General features: G+C 34.8%; 1 protein-coding gene across 2 annotated transcripts in view; it reads left to right on the forward strand.

The window, feature by feature from the left end:
* RabGGTa (Rab geranylgeranyltransferase subunit alpha) overlaps positions 1-11,741 on the forward strand; it is a 32,276-nt gene extending 20,535 nt beyond the window's left edge. For both annotated transcript variants that reach the window (XM_081740839.1, XM_081740843.1), the window contains exons 6-9: positions 3,399-3,658; positions 4,584-4,833; positions 6,076-6,204; positions 9,927-11,741. In XM_081740839.1, the coding sequence (XP_081596965.1) occupies positions 3,399-3,658; positions 4,584-4,833; positions 6,076-6,204; positions 9,927-10,357 (1,070 nt within the window). In that variant the 3' untranslated portion in view covers positions 10,358-11,741. The remainder of the gene's footprint in view (positions 1-3,398; positions 3,659-4,583; positions 4,834-6,075; positions 6,205-9,926) is intronic.
* Positions 11,742-18,401: the final 6,660 nt, after the last annotated feature.

Raw genomic sequence — 18,401 nt, forward strand, 5'->3', positions numbered from 1 at the left:
ATCTGTTAAGTTGAAAGAATAAAATCCTCTTATGTATATGTATATACTATACTTACATACTTTGAAATTGTGTATTTGTCTATTTATTTGATTTGTATTAAAAAAAAAAAAACTATATCTATACTCAATCAAAAAGGATGATTTCCTTTATTTGATAGAGTTGTAATATCTAGTTTTTTTGCAACCATGAGTTAATTTCAACTGATTACAGAAGATGGTAAAAGTCTTATACAGAACAGAAAATATTCTATAATTCGTTAACGTATGTATAATAGGTGACAACTCCTTTCGTCCAAACACATTTACTCCAAAGGACATTTTACCTATAGTTTATTCAAGGAACGTACAGTACCTCATGTAAACAAATATACGTGGTAATTGTTTCATTTTATTGGTTAAAGAGCCTTGGAACATCTATGCGGCAGAAGGAAATAGTCCATTGGTAAGTAAGCTGCTTTTCAATGTTTCTGTTGCTTATAAGGGTCATTACCAGAAATACAATTTCCTTACAATTAAATAACAGAAACAACACTATATCTGAGAAGTAAATTGAATTAATGCAATAAAAGAGAATACGCATGCGTAGAAAGTGGCTTTGACCCATCTTACGCGCGAATCACAGTTTACAATATGGCCGCGTGCGGGGAATATATATAAAACATTGGCTAGCTACAAGCACATGCTTCTTGAAAGAAGCGCTGACCGATAGTCAATCATCCGATGACTGGCGGAGTAATACCATTCTGCAATGTTTACATCAGGATCACAAAGTTCGTTGAATGAACTTTAGACATATTTGGTTTGATAACATTTGGTCCAGTGACATTGCGTCCAACAGACATTTGCTCCAATGTAAAATTCGTCCTTACAACATTTTGTCCAAAGTACAATTCGTTCATTAGACATTTTATCCAAAGTATAATTTATCCACAAACATTTGGACCAAATAACGATTTGTGTATTAGAATTCCATCTAAAGGACATTGGACATTTTGTCCATTGAACATTTGATCCAAAGTACTTTTGTTCAAACACATTTGGTCCAACGTACATTTCGTCTAAAGAATATCCCGGACGAATTGCCTCTGGGCTGTTACTTGGACTAACTGTCTATGGGCAAAGTGTCCCCTAGCCGAATAATACTATGCAAAAACCAGCATTCAAATATACAAAAAGGAATGTCCTTTATATTGAATTGCTTTTTTTATAAGCTTTCCCTGCTAGTCTGGTGGCTAGCTCTGTGCCTTTGGTGCATGTGATCTCGGGTTCGATTCTTTGTGGGAGAGCACAAAATTTACTTTCATTAATCATCCGTCTCCTAACCTGAATGGTATAATTGTGGGACGTTAAAGTAGAAAAAAAAAAAAAAAAAAAAAAAAAAAATGATTTCATCCCATTTTTTCTTGAAAGATGTTAAACATTTTGAGTAGATTTCATTACATCATTCTAAATATGCATTTGGATAAATCGTGAAGCAAATTCTTGTAATTATTATGTAACCAATCCACGATTCTGTGATTTTTTTTTACCTGAGTGTACAATGTATTAACTACATTTATCCTTTCGCAACATTTCTCATTTTCTGTGAGAAACGTAAAAGCTAAAACATTCTGAAATAATAATAATAATAATAATAATAATAATAATAATAATAATAATAATAATTATATTATTATTATTATTATTATTATTATTATTATTATTATTATTATTATTATTATTATTATTATTATTATTATTATTATTCCGCAATGAACAGTGTACGTTTTATTCAAGAGACCAGCCAGGTACTTTACCAGGCTGTTCGTCACCAAACAGCTTTTGATAAGACAAAAAAAGTGCATGAGAATAATATTTTGTGAATCCTAAAACGTAACTGGGCAAGAAAGCCAAACGACCGATAAAACATGCAGAATTGTCAATCTACTATTATTTTTCGAACATTATTATATCGTTAACCTAAAAATATTTATCAACTCCTTACATTTTTTCATTGTAGTCAGTTGGAAATATTTATAGGAGATTGTGAATCGTGAGAAATACTTATTGGATATATTGAACAAAGAGGTAAAGGCGCATAGTGACTTTCAGTGTTGTTCAAACGAAGCATATCCGCCTAAGGGCGATTACCATGCATTCATATATGGATTGTCATACTGCTACTAGTAACATCTTAAGGAAGCTACTATAAACATCAGGATTTTCCAGTTTTACTGATAACGCCCAAATCCAACACTAAGAAATTTTGTATTTCTCAGGGACAGTGTCTGTGTGTCCTGCGTCGGTACAGCAATCTCGTTAGGACATTCTTCAGGTAGGCCTATAACGCAGTGGTGGTCGACGTTGTATTATATACAGACAATATAGTGAAAACGCGCTAAAACGACAGTTAATATTTTTCCACTGCGGAAGAAGTTGAATCGTTTTCTTGTGATGTTCGCTAGCTGTGAGATCACTGTCGAGCTATTCCACCTATCTTCAAGTCGCTTAGAGAGCTAGTAGAATGATCATGGCAAGGAGTAGAATTCACCGCGATGTTGGATAATCACCAATCTTTTTTACGCCAGTGACCCCCTAAATGATACTCCCTCCCACTTGTGAAGTAAATATCAGTGTATTTAAATGATTTCGATGTGTGAGAATACTAGTAAAAGGGCATCATAATAGTGATAAAAATTTTAGTTGATAATCTTGATATGGCGCTTAATGCGTGCAAGGGTTCGTATGTTATATATTCATATGTCGTTTTTCTGGAAATATACAATTAATATTAGGTAACATATTCGATGCACTTCGTACATCTTCGGTACGACATTTACCAGTTTGGAGAGAAAATAATCTTAGCCCCTCCATATTTAATATTTACAACGACATCTTTTTCTTCTATATGGCGAGTATTAAAAATGTCCAATTTCGACCACTCAGGGTATTCTCGGATTTTTTTTTTTCTTTCCTTTTCACAGTAGGTTCCCGAACAAAGATTACCTAGATCAAGGTATGTAATAATTACTACTCTTCCAGGCCAGATCGCAATTTTAAGGTTATCAAGAGTAACTGAGTGCGACACTTATTCAGCATTCTTTTTCCAAGGACTGGGAAGTAGTAAACGATTACAATTATTAATACTGTTATTATTCAGAATGTATAAATGTTAAAAGTTTTTGGCGATAGTACTAATTATCATGTCAATCCATAGTATTTGGTCCTAATGGAGCCAGATTAGCTAAATACTTGTCTTAAAATACACATTGATTTTTAGTTACTTTGTATTAATCTGTAACTTGATGGCTCGTGATTCTTAGTTAATTTGGTTTTTCTTTTAATATGATTATGAGATAACACCTAGGTACAATACAGTTTGATTAAATTTGAAATATTTCCATCCTTTTTCGTTTTAGAATTGGAACTTGTCCAAAATGCAGCATTTACAGATCCTAATGATCAAAGTGCATGGTTCTATCTACGGTGGCTTCTAGGAAGAGCGTATCAGCCATTAGGAATCACCCATGCGTATGTTTCGCCGACACTAACGTTCATTGTGTTAACTCAGGAGCGAAGCCCATGTGATGATTCGACCAGAGTGGAGCTGCGAATAAATGATTCTGTAGTTGATGGCCAATGGAATTGCAATAATGGATTGAAATATTCGTACATTTGGGTATCCTTTCGCTTATGTTATTGTAACCAAAGAATATTTCAATAAAAGAAATAATAAAGGACATAATCCTCCATTAATAGTAGTTTAGCTTGATGGCAGACTTTTATGGTTCCTCGTGCAATAAGTAGCTATGCATAACTTAATTTTTTAAATTATGGAATACTTAAAATCGTTTACTCGTAACTTCATTCTTCCTTGTCCAGTCTTTTCTGTTTCTTGTGTAAATTTACAGTTGGCGGAATGAGACTAATAATTTATTTTCTTCCTTGTAGTCGAGGAGTACAATCTTTAATGACTGAAATTTTGCTTGGACTACCGGGAAAATATCATGAGAATACCCTAGATTATAATTGGTTATTAAGCGTATGGAACACATTATAAAATATCAACGAGCAGCTGCATAATTTACACTGTTTACCTAACATTGTTAGGGTCATGTTGAAGTCTAGGAGGTTCAGGTTGATAGGTCATGTAGCCAGAATGAAAGAAAACTACTAGGAAGACCTAGCTTCAAATGAGAGGACAATATTAAGATGGATCTCGTAGAAATAGAAGTACAAAATAGAAACGATGCAGTTGGCTAAAAGACAGAAGTCATTGAAGCACTTTTGTGAATGCGGCATTTAATATTCAAGTTAACGTACAGTTAGTTAGTTAGTGTTTAAAAAATTACGTGAACAGAGACAGTTCATTACAGTTTCCTCCCCTTTACTGTAAATTTCTAGATTCATGTTCGTATGACAGTAAAGTTAGCATAATATTATTTGATTGCCTTCTTTTCTGATATTCAAACTTTTTGTGAGGAGTGTATATTATTGTATGCGTATCATAGCCAAAATTACAATATGGTTGCGTTCAAATTAAATTGTCTTGATATGTATGGGAAGAAACTAAATCGTGAAGCATATTCCTTAACATAATAAAGAACTTCCATCCAAATGGTGAAATATTACAGGAAGATGGTTGTCGGATTAAAATCACTATTTACTGTAAAGAGAATGTATGTGATAGCGTTGATTTAGTTTTGGATTCTACTGCGTCTGAAGCACATTACCACAGCCCTTTGGAGAAGTCCGTTTTGTTTGGCATAAAATTCAGTGAAGGAGTGATGTCTGTCCTGGTAGATGAACTGGACTCTTGTAGACAGTTGCTGGAGCTGGAGCCTGACAGTAAATGTACGTATTGTGTAGTGCTAAGGTAGTAACAAGTTTTCGTGTATATTGCAAGCAAAAGTACATATCCACCCCCAATCATGTCATAAAACTACCCAAATTATTTTTTAATGGATACTAAGGATATATAGTAAGCAGTTGAATAAAAATGTATTTACCTCAGTATCCATTTGGTGTTGAAAGTACGTTAAATAATTTAGACACACATCGGTCTTCATCGGCTACGTTATATTGGACTCTGAAAAATCTTTCTAGTGCGAGATAATCCTAGGAGAGTTAAAGGAGCATGGATCATCGGAAAATACATGTAGTTGAAATATTACAAAATTCCAGGTAAGTTAATAATCTCTTTTTCACCCTTAAGTGCTGTTCTTCCCTTGAAGATTTTTGCACATAAAAATAACTCAATGCACCTCTTTACAAGACAAAAAATATGTTTGACTTTCCAGCAAGATGCTGGGCTTTTTTATTTTTATATATAACATACTTACATAAATTTTCAAAGTGATTTTTACCAGCGGAAATCTCCAAAAAACAGTGCTTAAGTGCGAAAAAGAGGTTGTTGTATTGTCTGGAAATTTGTATGTTTCAGCTATATTTGTTTTTCGCTGGTTCACGTTCTTTTAAAATTATCTTACATTAGGTGCATTTTTTTTTTTTTTTTTTTTTTTTTAAAGGTAATAGCAGATTTTTCCAAAAATCTTGGACTCATTTCTACGTATTTTTAATGAGGAGTTCGTATACCGAGTTTTATCTTACTAACTTGAGGGGCTCTTGAAATACTATAATTTTTGGCATAAATTTTGAATCCTCCTCTCCCACTTAAGGATACGCACTTTATTCAAATTGACGTGATAAAAATCCAGTTCGAGGTAGGTTATAGGTATGTGTTAGAATTATTTTTTTATAATATGTATAGATTGACATATCATTGTGTTATCCTCCTTAAGAGGAAATTATGGTTTTAGATTTGGTATTATTTTTGAAAGAATCATTTTGTTAATATTTTTCTTTTTAGTTACCTAAAATATCAACTTAACTGTCATAGATGTTAATAATACTACGATCTTCAAGCACAACAGGAGTTGTGTTCACTCCTATAGTCTTACTCGTAATAACGAGTACCGATCTAAAGAACGAAGTTTCGTTTTATAGATAATACAAGTGCAAATTTGTGTAACAGATTTGTGTATTGGTAAATAGTTCTAATATTAATGAGTGATTTGTATAACTTGGTTTGAACAGGGACTTTGCTGACCACTGTGCTGTTGATGCAAGCCATTGATCGACGTAGATACCGTGATGAAACTATGGAAATGTTGGACGAGTTGATGAAAGTAGATTCATTTCGTAAAGGATACTACTTGGATTTACGTAAGTGTGTTAAAAGGAAAGAAAAGAATCGTCACTTAAATTATTGGCATTTTTTAACGTCTTTGGTGATAATTTGGTATTATGTTGACATTTTTTTCGTCCTAGGTAATAATTTGATAAAATTTGAAATTCTTATATGAGTTGAAATTTATAACAAGAAAAATTATTTAACTAAACACAACACACTGAACAAGGTTAAATATATAAAACACACAATCACGTAACAGTTTCAACACAATAACTGTGTCTTCATCAGACTTCCACTCCTTCTGGCTGCTTGGGAGTTTGTCACCTCTCATATACTTTACGGAGATCAACTTTTAACTAGGCTCCGCCCCTTCATTAAAAAGTAACACTTGTGTTATTCACTTTCACTTGTACAACTGCAAACCTGTGCATGAAAACATTCTTTAATTATTCTTGTTATGTTCCCCTATTAATTTGTTCTCTTTCTTTTTCCTTTTCCTTTCTTCTTCTTTAAGTACAATCTTCTCCCATTCTTTATTCATCACGAATTCTGCATTCCAGTTCACCACCTTGTCTCCTGCCTTCATAATTCCCCTGGCTTCTTTCCACTTTCTCACCAATGTCTTGTTTTCTGCCTCTATGACCTCTGCTTCTTCCTACGTTATCCTGTGATTTGTCTTTTCCTGGTGCTTATATATAGCGTTATTGTCCCTTTTCAATCTTACGTCATCCTTGTGCTGTTTTATCCTTTCTTCCATCTTTTTTGTTTCTCCTATGTAAATTTTGCTACAGTCCGCAGGCAGAAGACAATGTGATGAATTGGAATGCAGGATTCGTGATGAATAAAGAATGGGAGAAGATTCTACTTAAAGAAAAAGAAAGGATAAAGAAAGAGAACAAATTAATAAGGGAACATAAGGATAATTAAAGGACAAAAATGTATCCAGCAAAAATGTATATTTTTAATTGGATAAGTGCTCTGCTGTACAAGTGAATAACACAAGTATAACTTTTTAATGAGGGGGGGGGGGAAGAGCGTAATTAAATGTTGATCTCCGGGAAGTATATAAAAGGTGACCAACTCCTAATCAGCCAGAAGGAGTGGAAGTCTGATGAAGACACAGTTATTTTGTTGAAACTGTTGCGTGATTTGTGTTATACATACGTATCACATAATCTTGCTCAGCGTGTTGTTGTGTTTAGTTTGTCAATATGAAACCAAGGCCTGATAGCAAATTATTTAATGTCAGTTATTGCTTACCAATAAAATACCAGAAGAATAGAATCTAAACGAGCCATTAAAAAGGTAATAATGGATCACAAACAACTTAATTCTTTCTCTCCCCTAAAAGATTCACGTTAGGGATTAAAAGCTAGGTGAATATTCAAGATTATTGTCGAGAGTATGGGACATATTGCAGTACCTCAGATTACTACTTGTAATGTCCCTTATCAACCTATATAAGTTACGATGAAAAGAAATATTAGCATTAGATTAAAAGAACAACGGAGACCCGAGAGGACAGAGGAGCTATATCAGGTCTATCAAAGCATCTATCAGGGTGACGACAAAACCTTAAAAACCAGGAAATGTCAGGGAATTTTAGAAATTAGGGAAATGTTAAAATGAATTTTGCTAAGTCAAGCTAATTTCAATTTGCTAAGAACGATATTTTAAAGACACTTACAAGTAAAAATTGTAAGATAATTGTAGATCTGATTAAGTGCTTGTTTTTTATATGGCAGCTTCAAACTTAGAACCTTACCTGTATTGTCTCCTATCGATGTGTATCAAACTTATGTTCTGCAGCTGTTCGCATTATCTTTCGTTTTTCGCTTGACCAATGGAATATCACGTCCGTCCTGATTAGTGCAGTCCGTTTTGTCGCCCTTAAATATAAACAGTATTACCAATTATTTCCATTCCTTAATTTCCCTTTCATTTATATTAAGCAGTTTTGTTTGCGGATTTATTTTATTAAGAGTATTTTGTTCCCTCTTTAGTTGTTCGGCTAAATAGAATTAACTTCCATGAGGTCGTTTCAAGCTGTAGAGGGCGTTTCTTCACCGTATATTTAATAGGTCATCGAAATACTGCTTCGCTCTGCGTTTCTGCGAAGAGTAGGGTGTTCTCACTTTCACCCTGAATCTCATTTAATCTGGGCTGACAGTCCTTTCTAGTTCTACTTACGCCTTTGTACAAAACCCATGTTTTGTTTTCTTCTATTTCCACAATCTTCCACAGACTACTACTTGTGATATCTAAAAGTACAAGTAGTTTCACATATACTATTCTCGTATATTTGTGTGTCGTATTCTGAAATCATTTTAATTCTGTTCGTTTTTGGCCTTCATTAAATTTTTCTATTAAAAAACATAAGTATATATATATCGTACGCAATCGATGGAACATATAATCTTGAACAAATTTGTTATGATAGTACACCTAGACAAGCTTAGTAGGTAAATGAAATCTGCGTTGTGCAGATCTTTGGTTCCAGAATTAATGGACTGTCAAAGTGGGTTTGAGTCAAATTTTTGAAAATAAAAATACTTAGAAAAAAAAACTGTTATTAAAGTTAATTTGAGCCATAAGAAGGTGAATACTGAGGCGGTTGGTTAGCTATGTTGTAAATAGTGTGTACTTATTTTCTTTATAGGAATCAATGTGGGACGATTTCTTCCTCAACAGGGAAACTTAGTCTTTGTAAGTTCACATTTTTCATTGAACCAAGGATTACGTTGACACTTTCTCTCCTAGGTTTTCTTTCATCATCATCATTCACTTTGTTAATCATCCATCTTCTTAGCTTATTTATATATTAAAATGCTAGGGTTATATGTTTGTGGTTAAGAAAAGTTTATATGTTTGTGGCCAACCACAACTGTAGCAAGATGCCGTTTTCACTGATCAATTGCAAATTTTGTGTAGATTGTTCAGTTCTAATCGAATATTTAAAAAAAAAAAAAATGGCCGTTATTTCTTTATTACATTTTTTTAGAGGTACGCTAGAAGTATTGAAATTTTAAAAATGAAAAGCAGCATATTCTACGAGTTATACCTTCCTACACCACATATTTGTATATGGGGTTAGTATATCTCTCCGGCGTTTGTTTTATGGTAATAATAAAGAACGAAGGACAACCATTTCTCAGTCTAAGATGAATCTTTATTGTTTGGAGTGTTTTTTTTTTTTTTTTTTTTTTTTTCAATGAGCACCATATATCACTGACATTATAATTACCTGGTAATTGTTTTGTAATGTATTTGCTTATTACATACTGCATGCAAGAAGAAAGAAAACACTGATCATACATGAACTAGAAACTCCAACCAGAAGTAGGCTCAAATCTTGCAAACGGTGCGAGATATTGAAAAAATAATCGAAAAATCTTCCCTTTATTGTACCCCTTGCCGCTTTTTATCAAGACGTCTGTCTGTAAAGGGATATGTATAGATGTTGTGAGGAATGACAAGGAGATTCATGCTCATATGTGAGTGATGCCCTGTGTAGAGAGCGCAGGTTCAGCTCATAGGACATAAATTTGGGATATTGAAGATTTTTCTTTTCGTAATATTTAACGTAATGTTGGAAAGAGAGTTGAAGCTAAGTCATTTTCTGGTAAAATAAATTAACACAGATTAAATTCCATAATAACTAAATGGGAGTTGTTAGTTGTAGGAGGTGAAAGAATTTCAAATGGTTTGCTTGTATTTCCATGTATTTTATGAGAATTATATGTCTTTTGAACAGGAAGCAAGTATTTAATAGAATATGCTATAGAAGAACTCGAGAATAACCGTGAAATTGATCTCTCAGGAAGACATTTGACGTACTTATATGATAGTCAACATTTGAGCTTGCTGAAACACATCAACCTCAGCGGTAATTGTTTGGAGCGTTCACTGCCTTGTCTGAAAGCTCTACAGTGTTGTGAAATGTTACTCCTCGACAACAATCAGTTGAAGTCAATTGAAGGATTTCCTTCTTTACCTAGTCTAAAGGTGCTTTCTTTGAGACAGAATTGTGTGTCCAAGGCTTGTGAGATTGCTTGTATCAGTGAATGCAGAAAACTACAAAATTTGGATTTAAGAGAGAACCCTGTAGAAAAGGAACCTACCTTAATTTCTGTAGTTAAGGAATGTTTATCGTTTCTTTCTGTTTTAAATGATCAACCACTTTAACCTTGGGAGTTGAAAGTAGTCAAGAAAATATTATAGAATATTATATAAACATATCTTGTACAATGATTCTTCTTGCATTTCACAATAAAATCATACTGAACTAAAAACATGTTTCAGAATAATTTAAGAAAACAAGCGTTTACTAAGTTTCGTGTTCTTTGATTCGATTCGAAGGTATTAATCATAAAAAGTCGAATTTTCGCTACCTTACTGGAACTAAAAAATCAAATTTTCACTACCTTGCTGGAAGTATTTTAAAGACAAAAGTAATAGATATGTAGTTGTAAGACAAATGGAAATCAGTTGTCCGATACATTTGGAACGCGACAGAGGAGAGCACAGTTAGTTTTGTTTTTGGTTAACTTCCAATCAAGCACTTAAAACAGTATTGAAAAGAAATCAGGAGGTGAAAGTTACCATTTATACATATTTAAGTATGACTTGTAAAAAGTAGTTAAATTTACTAACGCATTATTTTTTAAATCACATTTCTGTGTCGTCAGCAGGTTATTAATATATTATATACCAGTTTCTTTGTACATTTGTGGTATAATATGCCTTTCAATATTTTCTTCTCTTAAACAAGTATTTTAATTTAGCTTCAAAGTTCGCTATACAGAAAGTACGTACCCACTTCACTACGAGTTGGCACCGTAATTCGGAAGTTTTCAGAAGAATAACATATATGAAGAGAGTTAATTTTTGTTGATGTCTATTTTTTCTCACGGGACTATATATATATATATATATATATATATATATATTTGTAGTAGTCGTGAATTTTGATGAAATTCATGCAACATTTGTTATATGTTATATTGTAAGGTAACCTAATCGAACTTGATTAAGATCAAATATTAAAAGCGCTTAAATCTCCATAAAATGTTATGAAAAATATACCATAGCACTTAACTTACGGTGCATATGTAAGGACGTAAAATGTGCATACTATTTAATGCATATTACTTGTGTTTTAATTACAAAACTTAAAAAAAAATAGAAAAACAAAAGAAACCGTTATTGTTTGTTACCTGGTCGGACGTTAAAAGTAAGAGATAGCATAGCACTGTAATAATGATGTTAGCTATTTTTTAAAACAATTGAACAGCATTTTGTATATTATTTCATAAGATTATAAAATTGACTTCAGATTTATGCTGTTATGCGTTAATATATTTCTGTGAATTCGGGACACAGAGCGTAATATATGTACTTAATAGTTTTTAATACTTGCTTCTTTGCTTTTATATATACACTAACTTAGCAAAACTTATGAGATACACACTTAACCTATTTAAGCACCCTGGGTCGAAAACGACCCACTTACGTATTTTGTTATTGCTAGAGCTTATATATTTGCCCCCCTCGGGTCGTTTTCGACCCAGTATCATAATTAGCCAATGGGAGATCTGCAAAAAGAATTGACACTAAATTCACCAAGAATAGTTCGAAAACTATATATTTACCAAAATAAATCAAAATACAAAACAGAAAAGATAAGGGCATATATGGATTAATATATGGTCGTGTTCCCTCTGGTCCTAAGGAGCGCAGCAATACGGCATGGAACTGACTATGCAAGTCCCGACACCGCACAGTTTGCAGAGCGGCAGCCAATTGCGGCCTATTCTTGGGTCGGAGACCCAATGCACGGAAACTCAGTTCAAAGGAATCCTAAATATGCTAGATGGAGTTCATATCAGGATCCTAGTTTAATAGTTGCAGCTCTCCTGCATGCTCTTCGAACCATTCACGGACAATATTGGAGCGATCTGGTGGCACATTGTCCTGTTGAAAGACTGCAATGTCGTAAGGGTGTTGAAAGGCTACAAACAGGTGGATATGTTCACCGAGTAGCTGACGATACCACTGACCAGTCAACGTGTCTTCCAGAACCAGGAGCCCATTTCAAGCCAGGAAAACGTGACCCACACCATGACCGATATCCTGTTATAATGGACTGCGCCCTCTTGGCATATAGGATCCATCGCTTTATGCGGTCTACGCCTCACACGGTGCCTCCCATCGCTGTGGTACAGTTGATACTGTGACTTGTCGGACCAATATGTTACGCCACTGTTGCAGTCTCTCTCAGCGGTGGTTGGTGGCAAATGCACGCCGGAGTGCCCGTTGACGCGAGATTAGGAGTGGTATCCATGTAGAACGACGACTCCCACACCCAAGAGCATGTATTTTCCGATGGATTATCCACTGGGAAAGATGTTTTCTAGCGCGAACAGGCGAACAGTGTTGAATTGACCGTGATTTGTTGCACTGTTGCTCGCCTGTTTCTGTTGACTATTCTTCCCAGGTGTTGCTGGTTTGGGTCATTGAGGGCGGCGAGACGCCCGGTATGGTATCTATTGTGACCTGTGACGCCTTAATCCACCCATTCTCGGTACACCCTGTAGGAAGTTGCACGTGAGGAACCGAATTTCTGCACCACCTCCGAAATCGAATGTTCCATGCTCGGACACCCACCACCTCCCCCGTTCGAATGCCATCTCACGACGACGTTGCATTTTACATGAATCACTCACAGCTACTTCCCACAAGGTCTCACACACAACTGCAGCTGTCGGGGAGTCTTGCAAGGGACGTGGAAAACACTTGGGGCCTTATGCAGAGTCGTTTTGACGCATGATTAGTGCCCTACCAAAGAGCTCGACTAGCATATGTTTCCTGCAGTAGTCAGGCTTTTAGTATGACACTAATCATACGTCAAAACGACTCTGCATAAGGCGGTTGGTGTCCGCCCGCGAATCAGTGATTTCTATCCCGTGAGTTTTGCATAGTGAGTGTATAGTGGTCGAAAGATTTTCTTCTGACCTAGGGGCCATATTATACAAATTCAGTTTGCTACATAAGCCTACATAATTTGGCCTTAAACTAGCTAGGCGCAAGATATGTATTTTCAGACATGATGACCTAGCGGTTTTGTATTTTTGGAGCCATATATGTACACCGGATAGTTTCTCTTAACAATGAAACCTCCTCTTCATTTATTGGAACCCACTGCTTTGTTTCTAGAATGAATATTCTTCCTAATTATTGAAGAATGCATCTATACTCTTCGTGAAGAGTTCGTACAGGAGGGTAATGTAGAGAAGAGGATTAAAGAATACGAGTAAAAGTACTCTATTACAAGGAGTAAAGACATATTTTTGAATAAATATATATTCTCGAAACAAAGAAGGGCCCTTCATTAAAGAAGAGGACGCAATTCTGACATTCCAAACACATAATATCTGACGAAAGAAAGTGAAAGAAATTGTCTGAATATATTCGGAGATCAAGTTTTTCTCATGGCAAAGAGGTCAGAATTAATATCTGAAATTTTCTATAAACTTAAGTACATTAAGAGCTTTTACCCATATTTCCCGAATGGTTGAACGTGAAGGAGTTGTATAGTGGCCATGCTCATAGTCTTTAGTCAGTGAATTTTGATAATATAGTTGAAAGAAATAGATGTAAAAATTTGTCACTACTGCCCATGTCACTGAGGAGAGAAGGGAAACGTTGCCATATACACATACACTGTATTCCGTGTACATATGTTGGTTGTCTTTGACGGTTACTACACCAAAAATTAAATGCTTTCTTTCACAAAAGTACATGAGTGAATGGAACATATTCAATAGCTTACATTTAAAAGGAAGTGGAAGAGCTACGAGCGAGAGAAATATTAATATTGTTAATAGCTAGAGGAAAGTTAAAAAAAAAAAGAAAGAAAAAGAAAAAACCTTACATCTTTTGAATTGCTGGGAATTGATATGAGGCGTGTTCAGAAAGTAAGCACAGTTTTTTTAAAAAAAAAAAAAATACTAAAACAGGTACTACTATGTATACATACTATTATGTATCAATACTAATTTATTTATACATAGAAGAGTACACTATAAACTATTGTTCGACATAGTTTCCACCAATGCTCAAACATTTGTCATAGCGGGTGACTAACATGTTCAAACCTTCCTCAAAGAAACATTCCGCCAGTAAAGACAACCATAACTTCATGGTTTTTCTTTTTTTTTTTTTTTTTTTTTTCGTCGTCGTCACTTTCAAAGCGCTTACCGCCGAGCTTGCGCTTCAGGTGTAGGAACAAGTGGAAGTCGGGTGGCGCCAAGTCGGGCCTGTACGGCGGGTGGTCAAACTGCTCCTAACAGGATTGTTGGATTAACGTTTGGGTGGCACCAGCAGTATGGGGACAAGCATTATTTTGAAGCAACACAACTTCTTTACTGAGCTTTCCTCTCCTTTTGTTTTGAATTGCACGCCGAAGTTTTCTCAGTTTCATAGTATCGTTCTGCATTGATGTTTTGCCGGACACTAGCGGGATGTTTCGTTGAGGAAGGTTTGGCCAAGTTTGAAAAGTGTTTGAAAATTGGTGGAAACTAAGTCGAAAAATAGTTTAAGGTGTGCTCTTTCATGTAGAAATAAATTTGACTTGAACAAACATGTTTTAGTATTTTTTTTTTTCAAATGGTACTTACTTCCCGGACATATCTTGTATAAAGAATACCATTAATAAAGTTAAAGAAAAAACTTTTTTGTGTTGCGAGGATTATATTAAAAGTCACAATGAGATGGGAAAGAATAAGCTAGTAGAAAACATGACCAATATTTGAAATTGTACCTGTTTCACGCATTGAAATCGTGGAGATTGAAAGTGCTGTAATATTGAGTAATGTGTTTTGTAAATCAATGAAAGGACTTTTGACTGACTTTGAAGTTACACAAAAATCAAAATTTAAAGATAGATAACTTGGCGACTATAATTTATCACATTTTGTACTACATATTAAAGCATTTCTTTAGCTCGATTTAGTTGGCGTATCATGCATTACAGCAGTATCAATACTGATAGTTGATTTGATAATTGTACTATTGTGATCGAGACTTTTTCTTGATGTGCCTTTAATTTTATACAAAATATGTAAATTTAATTCTTGAATGTATTAATGATGCTTGTTATGCTTTATATGTTGTTACATAAAATAAAATAATATTGAAATATTCTTACAAATTATTGTTTCTTTTTCATTTTTTTTTCTGTTGACCATTCTGTGTTAATTCTGTCGACTCAGAACATTCAAAAGATCGCTGAATTAATAAATATTACGCTTAGCATAGCTTTAATGGGTATGCTGTTTTAGATGAAATTGGTGCAACTAAATTTTCCGATTAAAGAAAAAAAAAAAAAAAAAAGACCTGTAAAGACTCAAGCCTTAACTTTAAACTGTCAAAATATTTTCTTCACTCTTTCAATCGCCAACCCCATTCTGCAAGGTAAGGCTGTTAGTACTTGGCCAATTTAAAAATAATAATAACTTTCAAATTTTTGTAGTTCAGGCGCTAATTGAAACAAAGAATAGAAATAAAATACGCAGAATAGAAATAAAAATTCTGAAAGTGTATGACTTACGCATTTTCAGCGAAGGGTTGGAGGGGTAAGGAAAATGTCTCCCAAGTATGCTTCTTATTTTGTTTGTCCTGACACACAGTGGTTTATAAATTGGCTGTCACTGCTTCATATGGTACATGGAGGAAATAAGCAATTTATAACAGACCAATTTCTCTATAGGCGTAAAGTGAATGAGTGGCTAAGCATCGAATTTAAGTGATATAATGTATCGCTATTCAGAGAGACTGGGGCGTATAGTGGTTAATACTGGCGTAGTAAGCCGGGGACCCGGGTTCGATTCCCGATCTAGTCATGAATTTTTTCAGTGTATTTCATTAAAGCCTGTGCTTTCTGAACACTATAGTTTCTCTAAGTCTAAAAAGAAGACACTTTACGAAGGAAACACGGAATATACATAAAGGAAGATAAATGTAGTTGTCTGTTCACTCAAAGGCCAGCCGCTAATTCACAGTAATGTAGGACACCCAATCCGAGGTTGAGGAAATACGGAGAGAAAACTATTTCATTACCCGAACATTGAAAGCAGTCAGTATGCAACTGAGGAAGAGGTTTGTTTGGTATTTCGCTTATAAAGATGCACGATGAATGAAACCGCGGAAATAACAGTAATGTGTTACTTAGAAAATACACTCACTAAAAGTTTGTGCTATAGTCATGTGTTGACATTGAGTTTCACAAATTCATAATTCGATCGAATAGAAGCCTTCCTACACCATCAAGGATATTAATAATTTTAAGTGCATATATTTTTATAAGAAGCAGAGACTTCGGTGTGCTAGTAATCAGAGTGGGTAAAGGAAATATTATGTAATAATCTTTATATTGACAAGTACGATTTACGTCATATGTCACATATGTCATGTCACAAATATCGCCAAACAGTATCCAATGAATTTAGTTGGGAGTACCAAATGAGTTGTTAAAGAAAAGAAAATTCTTAGGTGCCACGGTAGGCATTATAGTAGAAAATAAGAACTGTATTATTTAAATTATATTATTTATATATTATTGAAATAGTGATTATAGTTTCTACTTCGTTTGTGCAAGGTGGCTCAATGGTAGAGCGCTTACCTCTTGTGCGTGGGGTTCTGGTTCGATCCCCGGGAAAGTAAGTTTGTGATGGATGAAATTTTGTCTGTCAACTTTCTCAGAGTACTCCCATTTCCTCCACATTCTCACCCCACCAATTCTTGCATCATAATTTGTTTGCCTTAATCATCCATCTCCCTTAGCCTAACGGGCATAAATGTGGGACGTTAAACTCAGAGATTTCATTTAATTTCTACTTGTTTTCTAGTTTGTTTTACAGTTAACGCTGACATTTTGGATAACTCTTTGGTCAATTACGATTACTTTTTTTTTTTTTTTTTTGGGGAGGGGGGGGATAGGGGTGCTTTAAACATCCATGGAACAAATATTTGAACAGACTTACTTTAAGCTTTCGTGGGATTGAACTTTTTAAAAAAATATGTGATTTTTCTCCGTAACACTAGTACGAAGTTGTTCCATGAATGTAGTAGGCCTATTTACTTGATACTAATGTTTTCTGCAGCAGAAGTATGGTTGTAATAAACACAATTATGCGGGTGGACTCGGCCGGCGAATAAAAATTAATAATGTTTGATTTGTTCCCTTTTCTCTTAGCTTCAGGTATAACAGGTAGTGTGTAGCTGGCCATCATCATATACCTGAATCAGAATGTTATTTTTTAAGTGTGAAAATATTTTTGTAATCTTTTCATTACCAAGCCCATTCTGCAAGGGAGCTCCTTCGTGGTTACTTAAATAGTATACACGCCTTTGGCGTCAGAGACCCGGGTTTGATTCCCGGCGGGAGCTGATGTGGTTTACATTTCATATAGTCTCGCTGCCAAAACAGGCGCTAAACTCAAACCTATATTCCATTCTGCGAAGTACGGCCATTGGTACCGGGCTTTTTTTTTTTTTTTTTTTTGGAAAAAATGCAAATTTCATAGTTTCTAATATCCGTTCCTTAAGCTCTAATTGGCCTAGACATATGAAACAAGGAGCAGGATACGGAGAATACAGATAGATTCAGAAAATGTATGACTTATAGATATTCAGCGAATCTTAGACGAGAGAAGTAATCTGGAAATTAGTGCCGAAGTTTGATTCTTATTTTGTTCTGGCCTGCGGAGCGTTAGAAATTGGCCATCACTGCTGTAAACTATGAGAACTAAGCCTCGTGCCATAAATACGAACGAGAAATGGATAGCCTAGAGCAAGCTGGTCAAAGATAGCCACGAGACCTCAGTTGCTAGTTGGTAGGTAAGACGAAAAGTCAACCCCACCAAATATGATGAGGCTCCCCTGTTGGATTCTAAATATAGACTTGCAAAAGATGAAAAGTCAACCCCACCAAATATGATCTAGGCCCCCGTGTCTGAGTTTTAACTATGGACCTACAAAAGCTTCTTCCACGTCGCGATAGTGACTGTTGGAGCAAACAACATAAAAGGCGCTGCAAAATAGTGGGTACTAGTACGTTGCTGAAATTTGCAGAATGCAACCAGTTTTTTGAAGTAAAACAACTAACAAGTTTTATTATTATTATTAAAGATTAGGTTACAAAATAATCATGTGAGGACTATCCTGAATG

The sequence above is a fragment of the Thermobia domestica genome, chromosome 2 (assembly GCF_964235325.1).
Source record: "Thermobia domestica chromosome 2, izTheDome1.hap1.1, whole genome shotgun sequence".
Lineage (NCBI taxonomy): Eukaryota > Metazoa > Arthropoda > Insecta > Zygentoma > Lepismatidae > Thermobia > Thermobia domestica.